The 19,089-nt window shown below is 30.1% G+C and overlaps 2 protein-coding genes across 2 annotated transcripts; one reads left to right on the forward strand and one right to left on the reverse strand.

Annotated features, from left to right (window-relative positions):
* Window positions 1-632: 632 nt before the first annotated feature.
* On the reverse strand, window positions 633-863 carry BDCG_16571 (uncharacterized protein; the record flags this gene model as incomplete). The annotated part of the gene is made up of 1 exon (XM_045425786.1): window positions 633-863. One exon carries the CDS (start codon window positions 861-863, stop codon window positions 633-635), a length of 231 nt encoding a protein of 76 aa, XP_045280022.1.
* Window positions 864-9,697: 8,834 nt separating this feature from the next.
* BDCG_16572 (uncharacterized protein) lies at window positions 9,698-10,164 on the forward strand (the record flags this gene model as incomplete). Its single annotated transcript, XM_045425787.1, has 1 exon — window positions 9,698-10,164. The coding sequence occupies exon 1, from the start codon at window positions 9,754-9,756 to the stop codon at window positions 10,162-10,164; it is 411 nt and encodes a 136-aa protein (XP_045280023.1). The 5' UTR covers window positions 9,698-9,753.
* Window positions 10,165-19,089: the final 8,925 nt, after the last annotated feature.

The raw sequence follows: 19,089 nt of genomic DNA on the forward strand, positions 1-19,089 counted from the left end.
TCTGTATTAAATTGTAAATAACATAGACTTTGTAATTCACAGTGATTTCTTGAAGAGTTTGTGAATCTTCAATAGAAGTAAAAGAAGTGAAAGAAGTGAATTCAGAAGATATGATAATAATTTAAGAAAGATGATAATTTATTTTCAATAACTGATCACTGATGTGTGTAAGAAGAATTAATATAAGAGAAAATAATCTTGTTTCTTAGCTTAGTTATAATTTTAGTACTAACTCAGATTGAATATCATCAATGTATAAAAGTAAATAAATAATCTTGATTAATCTCTATCATATTTCTTGAAATATATTAATATTGTGAAAGAGAGTGTTACTAAATTATGTTATCAGATAATATTATTAAAAATATATTAATATTGTAAATATCAATGTTGAAAAAATGTTGATACTTATACATTATAGTGATTTGTGAATCATGATAGTTAAATATATATATATATATATATATTATTCCTGACTTGATTACAACTTGTACAATAATTTTTAAAAACTCAAAATTAATTTCAATTATTAATAATTATGAACTTATAACTAACTAATATAAAAAGAAAAAAAACTTTTTCTACTCATCATCTTTCTTCTCTTTCTCATTCTTCTTATCATTCTTCATAATTCACTTCTCATTCTTCTTCTTCTTCTTCTTCTCCTCATCTGAGATGATAATCATCTCAAAATCTCTCTCTGCTGCCTTCTCAGAGAAGAGTTCCCACTGCTCTCTTCCAGCCAGGTCAATCTGCACTTCAAAATCCTGCATTTCCTGGTCTGCTGCCTCAGGTTCCACTTCAGCAGTAAGCAGATTGACATGCTCAGAGAGCAGGGCTGTCTTCTCAATGTTCTGAATCATGAAGCACATTCAAGATCTGAACAAGGCCTCAATTCTCTTCTTCTCTGTCAGCTTCTACTAATCAATTAGAGAACAGAAGTATTATCAAAAATCATTATCTCTCAATAAATAAAAAACTTATCAGTTTTGACTTCTTTGTCTCTCACTTTAACACTCTCTTAATCTTCTTCTATCACTGCTTATTTACAGCAACACTCTTCTTCTCTCTCTCTCTCTTCATCTTGATCTCAAATCATTCTCAGAACTTCTTCTGATCTCACTGCTGCTGCATGAGACTCTTCACTGTCTTCTTCTTCAATCTCTCACAGATGATGTCATTCATATTATTTCTATACTTAGTTCAGTCTAAATCTATCAGAAGTATTACTTAAAATCATTATCATTCTACTCTCTTACAGAGCCTCTTCAAGGCATCATAATATGTCTTACAATCTGTCTTCTCTTGCTTAAACATCTTCTTCTTCTCTCTCTTCAATCTGTGACAGCGCTCACGCGCCTTGATGATCCGCAGGACCACAGAATATTTGAAGAGAGATGACATGATTGATTTCAGTGAGCATTGAAGAAGAGTGAAGGCAGGAGAGGCGGCCAGAAATGATATGATAATGATGATGATAATAATGATGATAATGATGATGATGATAATGATAATGATGATGATAATAGTGATAATAGTGATGATGATGATGATAATGATAATGATGATAATGATGATGATAATGAAAGAGAGAGTGCATTGAAATATATTACTGACTTATCAAATATAAAGAGACTTAAAGAAAATATTAACAGCTTTCAGTGATGTACAGAAACAGCTACAGTGTTGTATAGTAATATCATCTTCATTCAATACATACACTGTTGATATTCTTTGTATGCAGTTATCATATAATCTATATCAGAGATACATGCAGAAAACAGATCTTTGTTACTAGAGTAAATGATTGCAGCAATTCTCTGTTTTCATATTATAAAGATAAGTTATTCTCATTTCTTTCTTCTCTCTTTTCTCTTATTCAATCAATCACTAATTCCAAGCTGGTATGAAAACTATTAAAACACTCTCAGAAACCCTCAAATTGAAGAGTATAGACTAATCAAATTTCAAATGCAGAAGAAATCAAATTATCTCCTATCTTCTACAGATTCAATTATTCACCCCTCTCTCAAATAAAACAGCAGTCACATCCCTCTCCCCCCTCCCAACCAAATGAAACATGGCCCGCGAAAAGCGAGTACCACGCCAGGCCATAATGGCCAACACAGCCTCAGCACGCAGGGCTGCATATACACAGTGTGTGCTGGACTGAGAGGCTGCATGAGTTGCAAACTGGCGGCAGCATCTCAGGGAGAGCCATGCAGTGTGGGAAAGCTGCAACCCTCAGTCACATGTGCAGAGGGTGAATTGCCACAGTAAGTGCATGTGCATTGAAGTAACACTTTTTGATAACACTCAGTCTCTGATATGATGAAAATAGAGTCTCTTCATGAGATCTGTTTCTATCAGAAGTCTGAGAATCTTATATTTCTCAAGATCATCTTCACACATCTTGTTTATGAAATCAATGAGAGAAATCATCAATTTCAGCATTCTGTCCTTGATATCATTCAAGTGGCAGCAGAGTTCACTCTGGCCACACTTTTTAAGTGTATGTTTTCTAATTATTCACATTTATATAGATATATACTGATTATTTATTAGATGATGTTAAGACAATGACTCATTGCAGCTGTGTTACTCTCACTGTGAGAGATACACAGTTGATGATGAATATTGCAAAGACTCTGAAGAGTGAGTATTTTAGAGATACTGCAGCTCTGTGACCTTGATTTTTTTTTGTTTTTATTTTTTATTTTTTTCTTTTTCTTTTCTTTTTTTTTTTTAATTTTCTTTCTCTTTCTGTCTCTTTTTTTCTTTCTCTTCTTTTTTTCTTTCTCTTTTTTTGTTTTTTTTTTTTTTTTTTTGTTTTGATTTTTTCTTATTATTTTGTTTTTTGTTTTTTTGTTATTTTTTGTATTGTACATTTTTTTTTTTAATTAAAATGATATTGATTATAATCTGTGTTCAGAAAAGTAACAATATTTGATAATACTATCTGTTGAATTTTCAACAAATGAGCACTATGTTATGATATTATGTAAGTGAGAAATGATTTCATAGTCTCATTTAATGCCATTTTCAATAATGAGATCAGAATGAAAATGTGACTAAGAATTCAAACATATTCTTTATCTGAGACTAGATTTTTATTTGAAAAGTGAATCTGGGATCTTTAATATTTGAAATAACAGGATTTGAAATCAATGTGATGAACACAAATCATGATCAGAAGTAATGCTTTTAGACAACATGACAACTGTAAAGTTTGATCCTGGTCTCAGACACGGTCACACGGTCAGTTTAAACAAGATTTTCAATTGAATTTTGTTTCAAATCTTGAATAATTTATACTCTTCTTTTTTTTCTGTCAGCTTTCATTTCACTTATCTAAATAAAATTCTTTTATTTTTCTCTTTATAAAAGATCAGAACACAATTTTTTAAATAGATCTGCTTAATTCTGCACTCTTTTTTACAGCTGAATCAGTTAATTCATTGCGATGAATATTTATATGAGCAGAAACTCAGTACAGATGAATTATCAGCTTTGATATTCTTCTCTTTTGAATTTTTAAAACAGAGTTTAAGATCAGTTTAAGATTTATTTGATCATTATAAATCTGACTATTTCTAAGTCTTTTTAAAGCAGCTTGACTATCAGAGAATATTCATATCTTTTTGAAACAATTTCCTCTTTTATAAGATTTTATTTCAATGAGTTTGAAAGCTTTCACTATTACAAATAGTTCAGCATCAAAGACTTCACATTCACAGCCTAGATTTCAGAAATCTGAGATAAAATTGATATTATCTTCAGTATAAGCAATGTCTGTGTCTAATCTATTGAAGTTCTCATTTTTTGAGTCATCTGAATAAATCAGAATAGAGTCTTTTATATTGATTATAGAAATTCTCTTTAAATACTGTTCATATTCTTTCTCTTTTAATAGTTCATTTATTTATAAGTCTATAAGAGATTCAAGCTTTTCTCTTCAGAGAGATAACTTCTCATAATCAACTTTTTCAATATTTAAAGAAGAAAATTGATTTTTAATTAGAGAGTATAGTCTGTACAATTGAGAAGATATTTTCTTTGAACAATTATTTTCATTTCAATCAAGAAATCTATTTTAATTCAGTTCATTTCTGAAGTTAATTGATGAAAATGAAGAAGAGACTCTTTCTCTGATTATATGATTTAAGCTCATCTTTACAACTCTCAGAGCATAGTTCATACAGGTCTTTTCAAATCTAATAGCAGAAGAAGGAATTGAAGCCTCAATTTTCATTGCTTTAATAGAAGATGATTTGAATACTTTCAGAATTCTTCTCAAGGCTCTGTTTTGCAGACTTTGAAAGAGTTCAGTGAAATTCTCTTAATTATTTCATTAAACTTGAACTTTATAATCAGCTACTGATGTAATACAGACTATATATAACTGTCTCATAGTCTGGAAGAATAGACCTCTCGCTGTATTTAATAGTCTGATTATGTTATTCAATAGTCTTTCTGCCTTGACAGTTCTTTGTTGAATGTGATATTTAAAATTCAACTTAGAGTTTAATCATACTTCTAATTATTTAACATTTACACTGAGTTTAATCTCTGTATTTAAAAGAGTTAGAGATAGTTCTTTTTTATTGAATCTAGAAAAGAAATGAATTAACTCAGTTTTATTTATATTAAATTGAATTTGATTAATATCTGCTCTAATAAAGATTTTCTTTACAGCTTCTTCAATTACTTTCAAATTCTCTTTGATAGTTTTTGAGCTGTAGACTAGATCAATATCATTCATATAACTCAGAGATCACACTATTCTCATATTTCTATTTTTGAATAGATATGCAGTGTATATTGTAAATAAAATGAGTGAGATTGAAGATTTCTGTAATACTTCTATTTTTATCTCAGTCTTGTCTTGTTTCATTCCATCAAAGAAGAGTTGTATAATTCTTTTAGATATAAAACAGTTAACTCATTTTATTAGAGAAAGTGACAGTTTTAATATCTTCAATGTCTGAATTAACTTTAACTTTGAAACATGATCAAATACTTCTTTTATATTAATAAAAACTGCAGTTGAGACCAGATCTTCATACTTTGCTATTTGAATATTATGAATACCTGAGAGAATAGTGTCAATTGCAGAACACTGTTTTCTATCTCTCATTTATTCACTGAATAAAAGAGAATCATCTATAGAGCTTATAAAAGATAGTTGAGTAGCTATTATCTTTTTTAAAACCTTTCTTAGACAGTTCAATAGAGATATTACTCTATATGACTTAGAAATTGAAGTTTTTCTATTAGGTTTTGCAAGAATCACTTCAGTGATGTCTCTTCAGTATTCAGAATGATATTCATTTTTTAAGAGAGTGAAAAAGAGCTCAAAATATTCATTCTTTAAGTAGGAATATGTATTTTGAATAATTAAGTAATTAATTGAATCAGAATCTGCAGCAGTTTTAACAGAACTTGAGAAGATAGCTGACTCTCATTCATCTTGTGTAAGATCAGGCCATTTCCAGTCATTTTCATCAATGTAGTTGAGAAGTGATATATTCTCTTTCTCTGAATCTGAATGTGAATCTGGTGAGTTCTGAAAGAGAATTCTCATGAAAGCTTGATATTTTTTCTCAAAAGAGTTTGCTGTATATAATTCATTCTGAAACTTATATTCTAAGACTGGAAGTTTTGCTACAATTTCTGTTTTAGTATAGTTAAAAGCTTTAAAAACTTCCTTCTCTTATGCTTCTTCAAGAAAGTTATTCCAGGAGTCTGTTTTAGCTCTTTTAATATCTGAAAAGTATTCATTTCTGACAGCTTTGAACTCTTTATCAGATATTACATCATTCTTTCAATCTCTTCTTACAGTAGCTAATTCTTTTCTTTTAGATGAGATATTCTCATTTTATCAAGATTTTGAATACTCAGAAGATGTTCTTTTTGAAATATTATCTCTAACACTTGTTAGAATAATATATGTAATAAGCTTCACTCTATTCTCAAGCATTTCATTTGAGATGTCTTGATCAGAATTTCAATATAGCTCATTCTATCTTTCAGATTTTAACAGTTTTATAGTTTCTTCAACTGCTTTTCAACCAGCTTTTTCAAAGTTATACTGATTAGAGAGAAGAGGATTTTCACTCATTTGTTTTTCAGTTAGTTCAATATCAAATTGAATAATCTCATGATCTGATTCTGATGTCTTATTTGAATTAATAAATCAGTTTACAAGTCTTCTTTTCATTAGATTTTATAATATAAAGATTAGATCTATAATGAACTTCTGTTTCATGTCTTTTCTAAAGAATGTTTGTTGATCAGACTTATTAATCAAATCTATTGAATACTCAAAGATTCATTTAATCAGATTATCAGCTCTCACTGCTCTCTTACATTCTGAATTTAATCAGAGATGATGTGTATTAAAATCTTCTTCAATTATAGAGTTTCTTGATGAAGTTATGTTCAGAAATTCTCTATCAATTATTCAGATATTGTTATTTTTCTTCAATGACTTTTCATTATAGATATTTATGAGCTGTATAGTATTAAACTCATTTTCTTTATCTATAATATCACTCACCAGAATATCAGAGTCAGACATGATATCAAATCTTAGATTAAATTGATATTTTGATCTCTTTCTTTCATAGATCACTACTCTTGACTTTATCTCAGACTTTTGAGATAGAAAGCAGGAGTAGCTTGAATGAGAAATGATATAATTTTACTCAGCATCAAAATTCAGTTTCTGAAGTAGTACAAAATCAACTTTTTATTCAAATGCAATTTGAAGACAAGAATAAATATAATTTGAGTTTCTATTCACATTATTTTGAATAAATGTGATTTTTGAAGAGTTTTTAAACTTTTTTTGTTGTTTTTGTTGTATATTCATACTAAAAGAGAGTAGAGATAGAGTAGAATCTAGTCACTATCATCAGATAGTAGATTATAACTATTGTGAAAAGTAGGGATCTCAACTGCTTGTATTATATCTAGTTTATCACCAGAGTCATTTCTCAATTCTCTAATCTTAACAGAAGTTTGAGAATTCAAATTCTGTTTACATTTAGCTGGAGAATTGAAGTTTGAAGATTTAGATAGCTGAGAGTTTCTTCTTTTTAAGTTTGCAGTTGTAAATCTACTGACTTGACTCTTCTCTTCAGTTCTAGATTGACTTTGAGCTTTATCTTTTCTTCAGTTCTTTTGAGTTCTAGGAGTAAACATACATTTCTTTGAGTTAGATGCATGTTTTTCTTTGCAATTAGAGCACTTAAGCAGAGTGTGTTGATATATTTCATCTCTTTTTAAGCATGTTTCATATTTATGCTCACTAGTTTTGTGATCTCTGGCACAGAATACACATTTTGAGTCTCTGAAACAGAAGATTGCAAAGTATTCATATCTTTGACAGTTTAAACACTGTGTTTGAGCTTTGAGATTCATTCTTGAGTCTTTGTATTCATGAACTCTTATTTTCAAATCTGTCACTCTTACTTTAGAGATCTTTGACTGTTCAAGTGTCTTTATATATACTAGATCAGAGGCATTTCTTCTGCTTTATCTGAACTCAATTGAATTTAGTCATACAGGCTCTTTTCTCAGTTGAATAGAGTTGTATTCTTCTAATTCATTTTTGAGAAGTAGTATTTCTTCTTCACAGTCAAAAATTTCAACTGAAATATTATGAAGAATGAATTTGCTTCACTTTTTATCTCTCTCAGATAGAATTTTTATGTTTAACAAAGATTCTACTACTGATTTTCAGAGATTCTCATTCTGAATAAGGAATTCTGCACTGAATTCAGACATTGTAGTCAGAATGATAGAGTTTTCAAAGAAGAATGACTCAATTGAAGCTATAACTGATTTTTAAACTTCAATATCAGTTATTAACTGAGAAAACAACTGCTGATTAATTTTATTTCTGATTATGAAAATGAGATTTGAATCTAGCTTGTTTCTTTACAAGATGTTCTGATTTGAGACTTTGAGAATAAGTCTTCTATTTCTGGAGATTTGAAAGTTTTTCTTCTTTTACATTTTTTTCTTCACTTTTCTATCAATAGAAGTATGAGTATTATTCTTCTCAGTCTTCTCAGGATTTTAAGCATGTTTTGAGATAGCAGGTTTAGAGATAGCAGATTCAGCTGCTTGAGCATATATTTTCTTCTGATTCAAAGAAGAAGAAGTAGAAAAGAAGAAAGAAGAGTAAGATAAGAAGTCAGTGATTATACTGAGAATTTTCAATGTTTTTTAAACTGTGTTTGAAATTCTGAGTTTGAACTTTATCATCTTCTGTAGTTATCTATTCTGAGTATGAAGAATTAATAGAACTTCTTCATTTATCTCACTCAGACACTGCTTTTCAAGAATCTTGCTTACTTTTTCAAGTTTCTGTATTTTAAGAACTTGTTGTTTCTCTATTTCTTCTTTCTTTCTTCTCTTCAGAATTTCAATCTCAGAAATAGCATTTAAGAAAGCATCTTTTTTCACATCAACTAAGTGTATTTTTGAACTCATTTTTATCACTTAATGAAAAGTTGGTCAGACTGTTTCAATTAAGATATGTATTTAACTCTTTTGAAAAGTTAGTCAGACTTTTTCAATTAAGAGGTTTCTAAGTCTATTTTCAATTGAAAAGTTAGTTAGACTGTTTCAAAAGAAAAATAAAAGACTTTTATGTATAAAGCATCTGATTTTTTTGACACTAGTTCAGTAACTAGGTTAGATTTTTAAAGAGAATCTAATAAACTATAATTGATTTTTAAGATAAATTAATAAAATCTTTATAATCTCTTTCTTAAGATACAGTGAGGAAAAGTATGATATCAATTGATAATAAATCAGATAATATGACAGTTTTTGAGAGAAAAACTGATAAAAAATAAATTAACTTTTTGCAGAGAAATTGATTAAAACTATTCAATTTTATTCTAAATCATTTAATTCTTCTCACACAACAAGTGTGCAACTCAAATCAGTTAATAGAGAGTGTAAAAAAGAATTAAGTATTAATAAGAGCTCTTCAGCCACTGAAAAAGTAATTCTTACTTAAAAGAATATGAAATTATGATAGAAAACAGCTCTGTTTTTAATTCTTTGTAAGAATATTATATAAAACTCAGAGAAAAACATCTTACTTTTTCAAGAGAAGTAAACAACTATTTCTAAGATCTTTTTTTTGTATTAACTGCTGCAGAAGAATGAGATAGAAACTGCTAAGATATATACTACTGTATACTCTCTATCAAGACTTTCTCTCTTCAGAGTCTTGATATTATAGAGAATATAAGTCTGTTTCTATATAATAATATAAATATTGTCAGCGGGATGTAGAGGAACTGGTTATTTTTATCTCAAAATAGAAGACTTTGTCAATGATTATATCAATATAGAGTTAATTCTCAAATTTAATAGATATCTAGTGTTGCTGTTCTTAATCTCTTGCAGAATCTATTGAATATTGAGATATTAAAACTATATTTAATATATCTCACTATGCAGGAATCAAAGGCTCAGTCAGATCTTGAGATATACTGATTTTATAGTTATTGTGTCTGCTAATTATGTATTAAATACAGTTGCTGAGGTATCTTTTTGTACTTTTCTGTTGGGGATGGGCCAGATTGAGAGGGGTGGTACGAGGGTGAGACTTGGTGTTGATGTCTAGATACACTGAAGACAGACCGCGGAGATTGCACTTCAGAAGTGGTTGTTGATTATGTGCTTGATATTATCGCCGAGGTATCTTTTTGTATTTTTCTGCTGGGGATGGGCCAGATTGGGAAGGGCGGTACGAGGGTGGGACTTGGTGTTGGTGTTTTGGAACATCAAAGATGGACAGGGTTTTCGCGGAGGTCGCTCCTCAGATATCTCCACAACTACAGATCGGGGATCTTCCAAAATCGAGAAGATTGGTGCATATGGCTAGGTCTCTTCACCTTACAATTTGTATGGCACTTTGGCCCGGGGTTGTGGTGTGGTAGGGGAGAACGGGGGATAATCCCACACAGGAGTTTCGAACAACGTCCGGTTCACGTTTGGCTGGATACCTCCACCACCACACGGGGTATGCAGTCGGCGATGGGGTCAAAATGCTCGTATGATCGAGGGCTTTTCAATCGATCTATCGGCGGGTTCTTATTCGAAAAATCGAGCGAGTTCGTGGTGGAGCGGTTGTGACTCTTGTGTATTAATCTATTCTCTGATGCTTATCATTTGATTTCATAATACAGATAAAGAATATCTGTGTTTTCAGAAACAGAAATGCAGATATTGTACTTTTTTACACTTACAGATATGAGACTTGGATATCTTATCTGAGATGTTATTATGAGAATGAGCTATTCATACACTGTGTTCTGTTTTCTGCATTTGTCTGTGTCTCTCTCTCTCTTTCTGAAAAGTCTCATGTGTGTTGTAATTGCATATATAACTCTAAGATCAGTAGATGTTCATTCAGTAACTATTCTCATCTCTGATTTTGTAGTTTTTATACACTAATAATGATTCTTAGTTGCTTCAGTGTCAGAGATCATTCTAATTGAAGATAATTATACTGCTGAGACTATTCTCTTTCACTCTTAAGCTTCTTCTATTACTTTCTCTCTCTTCTCTGCAGGAAAGATTGTACACATATCAGATTATAAGCATTCAGTTTCAGATGACTTCTGCTGTTATTCATTCAGTTCTGTGTCTTCTTCTTCTTTCATTTCTTTTATCTCTGTCTCTTCTACTCTGACTTCTGATTCTGCAGATTTCACACTTATCTTCAATTTTTCTACACACATATATACACATTTCTACATTGGCATTTCAGTCAATCTTGTGAAAAATGATATTAATGTTATATACAGAGTAGTAGAGAAATTAGAGACATGTACAGTATTATTGTAAGAGTGACTTACAGCTCTCAAATTTCTTGCAGATCTCAAGTTTTGAGATTTTCTTTATTTTTGACATTTTTCTTTTCAGGTGACGTGGTGTTGAAAATAGATTAAATGTATAGTATATGAAAATAAATAAAGTGTGTATGATAACATTTGTCTTTTACAGCTGACTCTTACAGTTGATGACTAATTCATTATTTCTTTTCTTTTCTTACACTTTTTCTTTGTCTGCTAGTCACTACTCTTATATGATCTCTATATAATACAGTGTTCAGTAACTAGGTTTGACAGCTTTCATCTTGTGATTCTGTCTTGTGTATTATACTGTCTCTCTTCACTCACTCAGATCACTACAGTAAACAACTCATTGAAACTAATCTCATTCAATCTCTGAGTGTTCTCAGAAATTGAGATGACTTGATCTTATACATCTGTGAATGTTTCAGATGCTTCATTCTCTGTTATTTTCATAATTAAACTAGTATAAACAGTTAAATTCAACTCTGAATTTCTTTTTCTTCTGTAATCTGACTCATGTGTAAGTCTGCTGCTTTGAGACTGCTTTTTACTATGTTTTATTCACTATCTGTAGTATGTTATTGTATGATTAGCTACAGTCTCATCACTTATTAAAGTATAGTGTTTATCTGATTTCTTCATTACTTTTTATTCTTTTCTTGTAATTATGAAAAGATCAGAATAAGTGAGATTATCTGATTTGTAAGTATCTACAATTTCTCTTACTTCATGAGAGTTTTCAATTATAAGTCTCTTTCTTTTCAACACTGATGATAGTTCTGTAGATAATTATAATTCACTCAGATCTTACATCTTTATCTTTATAAGATATGAATTATTTATTAAGTTGTGTAAGATCTGTCTCTCTGATTCTTTCAATGCATATATTCTCAGAGAATGTGATTTGAGTATTTTATATGACTTAAATCATCTAGATTGAAACTTCTCAGAACTCTCATTGTATATAAGAACTCATATTCTCATCTTAAGACTTGATTTCTTAACTAGTGAGTCTTGTATTCTTTTCAATTGAATTACTCAGTTCAGAAGTAACTCATTAGCTTTTTCATGTGCATGGCTGATCTCTTTCAATCTTAGTTTCACATCTGTGACTGTTGCATCTGCAACTGTTGTTCCTGCTGCATTTACAACTGCTGTTCTCTCTCTCATCTTTTTCAAAGCATTCTCCGGGATGAGCGGATGCAATTCATACAACAGGTAGAATAATGAATGCTTGATGACTGTATGCTGCTGAATTTATATGGCTAAAAGTGCCTGATCAAGATATTCATTTCATAATCTTATAGACTTACTCAGTAGATATTTCATCAACATATTGCTCAAGATTTCATTCAAGTATTTCACTTCCTCATTCATCTGTGAATAATATAACATTGTTCTACAATATCTTGTCTGTAACTAGCTTATAAAATGTCTCACTACTTCTTCTATAGGATTCACACTGTTATCAGTTAGAATCTCACACAGTATTTCAGAGTTGATATAGATCTTATTATATAGAAACTTTGTCACTATCTTCTTTATCATCTCTGAAACTGCTTTTGCAACTGATCAGTCAGTAGTGTAGTCAATAGCAGTGATTATGCAACAATTTCTATTTGATGTTCATAGTAATATATCTATGAGATTTATCTCTCATTGTTTAAACAGTTGTATCATACACTTCATCTGATATTACACTTTCTCATGTTCTAATCCTTTCTTAGATTCTTTCATGATCTGGTAATTCAGACACTTGTAAGTATATATCTGAATATTCTCAGTGATGCTTGATCAGTACACTCTTGATTCAAGTACACTCATGAGTTCAGAGTCTTCTAAGTGACTGAATTCCTTGTGCATGCAAGTCATCAAGTTGTGTCTAAATAAATATTCTAGATAGAGAGCTTCTGTATATTCTAGATTATGATAAAGTATAACATCATTTTTCAGTTTTCTCAGCTTGAAGTTCAGAAGTATCTCTTCTACTACTTTCATAAGATACTTATCATCTGACATCTTACTGTTCTTCAAGTGAGAGAACATTGTATTCACTCATTCTGATTCCTTGTATCTTCTCAGTATATTTAATATGAACTTCTCTTATATCTGATTCACAGAATTCTCACTTATAAAATTAAGTCTGTAACTGATTGTATCAGATATCACAGTGTCTGATCTCTTTCAGTATTTAATATTAAGATTATACACTTGAAACACTGAGATTTAATATACTAAGTATTTGAAAGATTTTGTTGTTAATTATAGATAAATAAGACTTTCATGATCTGTGATCACTGTTGTTATATATCTGTTGTTGATATATCTATTTCATAATGTCAGTATATACTTAATCACTAGCAATTTCTTTTCATACACTGAATAATTGAGCTCAGTGTCTGATAGTTTTCTATCATTATACATTATCAGATATAGCTTGTTATTCTTACTCATCTGTAGAAGAGTATCTCTGATAGCTTATTCAGATGCATCTGTTTCAATGTAGAAAGATTTATCATAATCTGATTAAATAAGGACTGAGAATATTATTACATGTTTTCTCAGTGTGAGAAAAGCCTTCTCACATACAGTGTTTCAGATTATTGAATGAAACTTCTTCTTTCACAGATTTATATCTGTTTCTCTTAAGAGATCTGAGAGTGATGCAGATATTCATATGAAATTCTTGATAAATCTGTGATAATATAAGATTAACTTAAGAAACTGTTGTATATAATGTACATTTCTCAGCTGCAGTCAATTTACTATGACATTCAATTTCTTCAGAATGAGATGTATACAGTTATCACTCACTATATATTCTATAAACTTCAACTCTTCTGTTTCAAACACATACTTTGTTATTTTGATATAGAGCTTATACTCTGTCAGAGTTGTAAGCACTTCATTAAAATGCTTCAGATATTTATCATATGAGTTTGAAAAGACTAGAATGTTATTAAGATATATGAGATATGAGATTCCATTCTGTTTATAAAGAATTATATTTATCATTATTTGAAAGATGATGAGCACATTTATCAGACTGAATAGTATTATCAGAAATTAAAACTTCTCTTATTACATATTAAATGCAGTTCACAGAACTGACAGTTTATCTACACAGATCTGTCAGTATTCTGAAAGAAGATTGATCTTTGATAGATATCAGATATTTTTAACTGTATTTAACTGTTATTGAATCTGTGATAGTGAATATTCATTCTTGATTGTAAGCTTGTTAAGTGCTTGATAATTAATACACATCTGTCACTTCTCACTTATCTTTTTCATGAATAGAACTGAAAAGCCTCATGCACTTGATAAGAGTCATATGTAGACTGGCCGCTGAAACCATGAATTTCACATTTGATCCCATTTGATCTGGTCCCATACATTTCTTGGCGTGAATCCCGCTGGGACTGGCTATCAAAAAAACATGTAAAGTGACTATATATCAGATCTTAAAATGGAACCATGACTTGAAAAAAATGAGAAAGTGATCTCATTTGGTCTCATTTAGTCTCATTCTTGGCATAAAGTTACTACTTTTAGACATTTTAAGGTTTTTTTTAGACTATTTTTAATTTTTTAAAAAGTAACACTTTTTGATAATACTTAAATGAGATTTAAAGTCATTTAAAGCAATAAAAATAATTTAAATTGAGAAGTGAAAATCATGATCTCATTTGAAAAATATGACAAGAGTAGACAGTAAGTCTCACTGAGACAGTATGAGATCACTATCTAATGTTAAAACCGTGTAATGGGATCAGTCGAATTGGTAATGAAACTATCAAAAAATCTGGTTCTGGTCTCAGACACGGTCACACGGTCAGTCTAGTCATATGAGATTATATTCTAGAAGATTTGTGATCTGACACTTCTGTTCTTTGAGATGCATTTGCGACAGAGAGTACACATTCTGATTGACTGATTTCACATTCTCTGTGTCAATCTCATGTACAAATTCTCATTTCAGTAGTAATTTCAGTGAAAGATCTGTTCAGAAGATCTTCTTATACTTCTTCAGAAGCTTCTTTATACACTTGTTCTTCTGCATATTCTTTATCTTAGTTTCCTCTATTTCTGAGTTTTATATGATATATAGAATGCTTTTGAATAAGATCTTGTAAATCAATCTCTTTACTTGTTAATGTATAAGCAGATTTAATTCTTCTATATCAGAGACATGAAATGTCCTTCTCATATCAGTTGATAGAATTGTATGAACTGTTTTCTTCCTATCAGTCAACTGTATATGATATATACATCATTGAATCTGTGAATTGAATCTTTGAAATCAATTGAGTCTGAGAATAAGATTGTATTCCATGTTCTGCAGCTTTCACACTTAAATATAGCAAGATCATTTTCTGAAGTGCAAGGAAACTCTTACTCTTGCAGATAAGATCAAATATTAATTATCAGATAATCTTATGTATCAGAGATTCTTCACTCAGCAGATCTCTTTCAGTCTTTGAATTATATAATTATCAGTATATTATATAGAAGCTTCAGTGTTCACTAATACTTTTGTAGTCATCTTTCAATTCTTATTCAAGTGCTCTTTATATATTAACATTTCAGGTCTTAAGATATTGAGATGAGTATCTGCTTTATCATTCTCATCTATATCTCATTCAGAAGTCTGCATTCTCTTAATATTCACAGAATTCAGAAAGTCATCTAATACAGGCATCTCTTTCACTTTGAAGACTTTTCATAGAATATCAGCAAGTGTCTCTGAGCTCACTGATTCTGCTAGTTTTTTAACTCACTTACTTCTCTTAACTGTGCATGCTGTGTGTAATCTTTTATATTATGATTTTGATGTCTGTAATTGAAGTAAGCTCAATACTTATAATATCAAGATTTTCATTCAGAGAATCTCTTTTTTAAGAGAATCAGTGCTTTAGTGATGATATTCAAATCTAGATTCATTGCATCTGAGTGTGTGACTTGTATTATAGAAGTCTGATTATCTATTCTTTACTGAAGTATACTCAATTGCAGTATTTTCTGTTATAATTAACTCACTTGTTTCTGTATAATGAGAATATTGTATGCTTCTTTCACTGTGTCTGATTAAAAGGTTAAGTATTTTCATTTCACTCTCAACTCAGATGTAAGATCATGAATGAGGATCTATAAACAGAAAGATGTTGAAAGCTCTTCATTTGTGACAGGCTGCGCCCGATCAATCATATAGACTATTCCATTACACTTCACAGATTTCAACTGTTCCATTCTCAAACGCGTATGCTACACTCCGATTCTCAGCCATTCTCAATCGCCGATCCTCGGCCGCTACGAACGCGTATAGATTCTTCCGCCCCGAAGCTCCACTGTGTACATCATCACATTATACATAAACATATAAATATTCACTTTAATCACTGATTCTCACACTTTCTCTTTCTTTTTCTTCTTTAACATTTTTCTCTTTGTTATATAGAACCTATCAATATTATACTAATCTATTCAGCATAGGCCTCTTATACTAGAAAAATGTTCATTGTCTCCTCATTAGAAATGATTACTTATTAAGATATTCAAATATGTAAACAACATGTAAGAAATAGAGAAACAGTTAAATAGTTAAGTGAACACTGAGTTCTCAGATAGAAGCTTACTCATTAGTCACTCTGATCTCATAATAAGATCTTACAAAGAGAATGTCAGTGAAAGATCTGAGAGTTCTGACACTCAGATATATAAGATATTCATACAATTACACTTCTTCAGATTTCATAGATATTATATATCTGATAAAAATGATATAATCATATCTAATGATATTATGAAACTCTTGAATATGAGTATAGATATAATGTCACAGTGACTCTGAGCAATGTTGAAATTATAACAGCAACAGATAGCAGACATGCATGTAACTCAACAACTTCAATATGAAGAGATTTAATAATTAACTCATGTGATTTCAACATCTACAGAATCAAATACCAAAGTGCTAAAGAAACACTTAAGTGCTCTTACATATTTCAATACTTCTGATCTCACTCTTTACTCATCATAAAGCATGGAAATGCTCATGAAACTGAGTGTAGATGAAGATGTCATTGAATTATTAATTAATCAAGATTGATATATCAATGAATAATTGAAGAATTGCATGAAATAGAAGTTTTATTCATGAATGAAAGCATGTGAATCGGCATTATAACTATCTGATAATATTAACAAATATCTTGATGTTCTGTTCTGAGACACTGCCATGCAACAGAAAGTATTAGATTGATTACAGAGTATCTAACAGAGAAACACTTCTCTTACAATATTCATTCCTGACTTTGACATCAAGATTCTAGAAGCAGGTGATCAATCTTGAGAGAATTGAATGAAGATTAGTATGCTTAAGAAGACATTAACTTTCAAACTCTTACAGACTCTTATAAGTGTAGATGAAGATCAGGCTTATGAGAGTTTCTACACATAGCTTCAGACATTGAATGACTGTCTTATCAAGCTCAAGAGTATATAAAACAGTGACAGAAGATGTTACACTTCAGTCATTTATACACCTGCACTGAAGAACAGTAATGATGCAGATGTCATGAACTGAATAGATTAAAAAGCCTATGTATAAGCAAGAGTTTTCACTGTCTGAATAGGCTTTCAAGTTCCTGAGATCACTTCTGAGAAAGTCACTGATCAATGTCAACATGAAGTATACATTAACTGTAATCAATTAGAACATATTGCTTTTAACTGTCAATTGATCTATGTACCTTCTCAATTGAGAGAAAGATCAGTGTCTTCTCATTTAAAGAATGAATCAGTGCCTGTCCGCGCCAATCACATTGCATTGAAGACAGATTTGAAAGATAACTATAAGAATACTCTAATGAAATATAGAAAAGATTAGCTCCTGTTCAAATTTGTAAACAGAAGCTTGAAGAGATCAGATAATAACAATTTGAAAAGAAAATAATAATGAATGTGATTCTTATATCTACTGTGATTGATAATATATATAATATGAAAGTCATGATAGACAGTGATCTATGTCACTATGTAATGATAAAATCTTCAGTTATAAGATATCATAATCTTCAGTGTATCTCTTTATCAAAATCCTGACTTCTTGCAGGATTTAGTGATTTAAAAGATGTTTATACTCATTATATAATGAAACTAAATATAGATGTGAGAGGATATTAATATAAAGATGTCTATATATATAAAGTTGATAATCTCAATTATAATCTTATATTAGAACTTGTCTAGCTATCTGAATAAGACATCTTATTAAATGCTTAAAACAGAAGCTTGATATTCTCTAATAATGATAGGATTTATGAAGATGATATTCACAAGACTAGGAATCTTACACAGATCTCTGTCAATATGTATGAAATACTCTGAAAAAGAAGTTATCATCAAAACTGCTGACAGAGTCACTGATAAGATTACTGACAGTAGTATTATATATCAATCTATTCTGTCAGTCTGGCTGATATTAAAAAGATCTTAGAAAAGTTATTTTATACTATAATAACAGATTCTCACACAAAACTCTCTTAATAATATCATGAATATCTAGATGTCTTCTGATAAGATAATATTAGAAATATACCTTCTTTACAAGACTCAGAAGTGAATCACAGTTTTAAGTTAGAAAAGAAGAATGATAAGAACTCTGAGTCATTGTAAGACTCTCTTTATGATATGTCTTAAGATGAACTTCTTCTTCTTCTGAAGACACTCAATAATCTGTTGAATAAGAAATTTATACATGTTAGTAACTCTTTCACTGCAGCTTCTATTCTCTTTATAAAGAAGTCAGATGAAGGACTCTGATTCTGTGTGAACTACTGAGATCTGAACAGATTGATAAAGAAAGATTATTATTTCTTATCTCTTATCAATGAAACTCTAACATGTATCAGATGAGCTCAATAATTTACAAAGCTAGATATTATCACTGCATTTGATAAGATTTGTATCACTGAAGAAGATGAATGACTTACAGCATTTCAAACATGTTATAATCTCTTTGAATGAATAGTCACACTCTTTAAACTAGCTAATGTCTTCAGTACATTTCAGAAGTATATCAACTGAGCACTCTGAGATTTTCTTAATAAGTTTGTATCTACTTATCTAGATGATATACTCATCTTTATCAATGAATTCAGAAATGAGTATCAAGAGCATGTGTGAAGAGTATTACAAT

Source organism: Blastomyces dermatitidis, assembly GCF_000003525.1.
Source record: "Blastomyces dermatitidis ER-3 genomic scaffold supercont1.2, whole genome shotgun sequence".
NCBI lineage: Eukaryota > Fungi > Ascomycota > Eurotiomycetes > Onygenales > Ajellomycetaceae > Blastomyces > Blastomyces dermatitidis.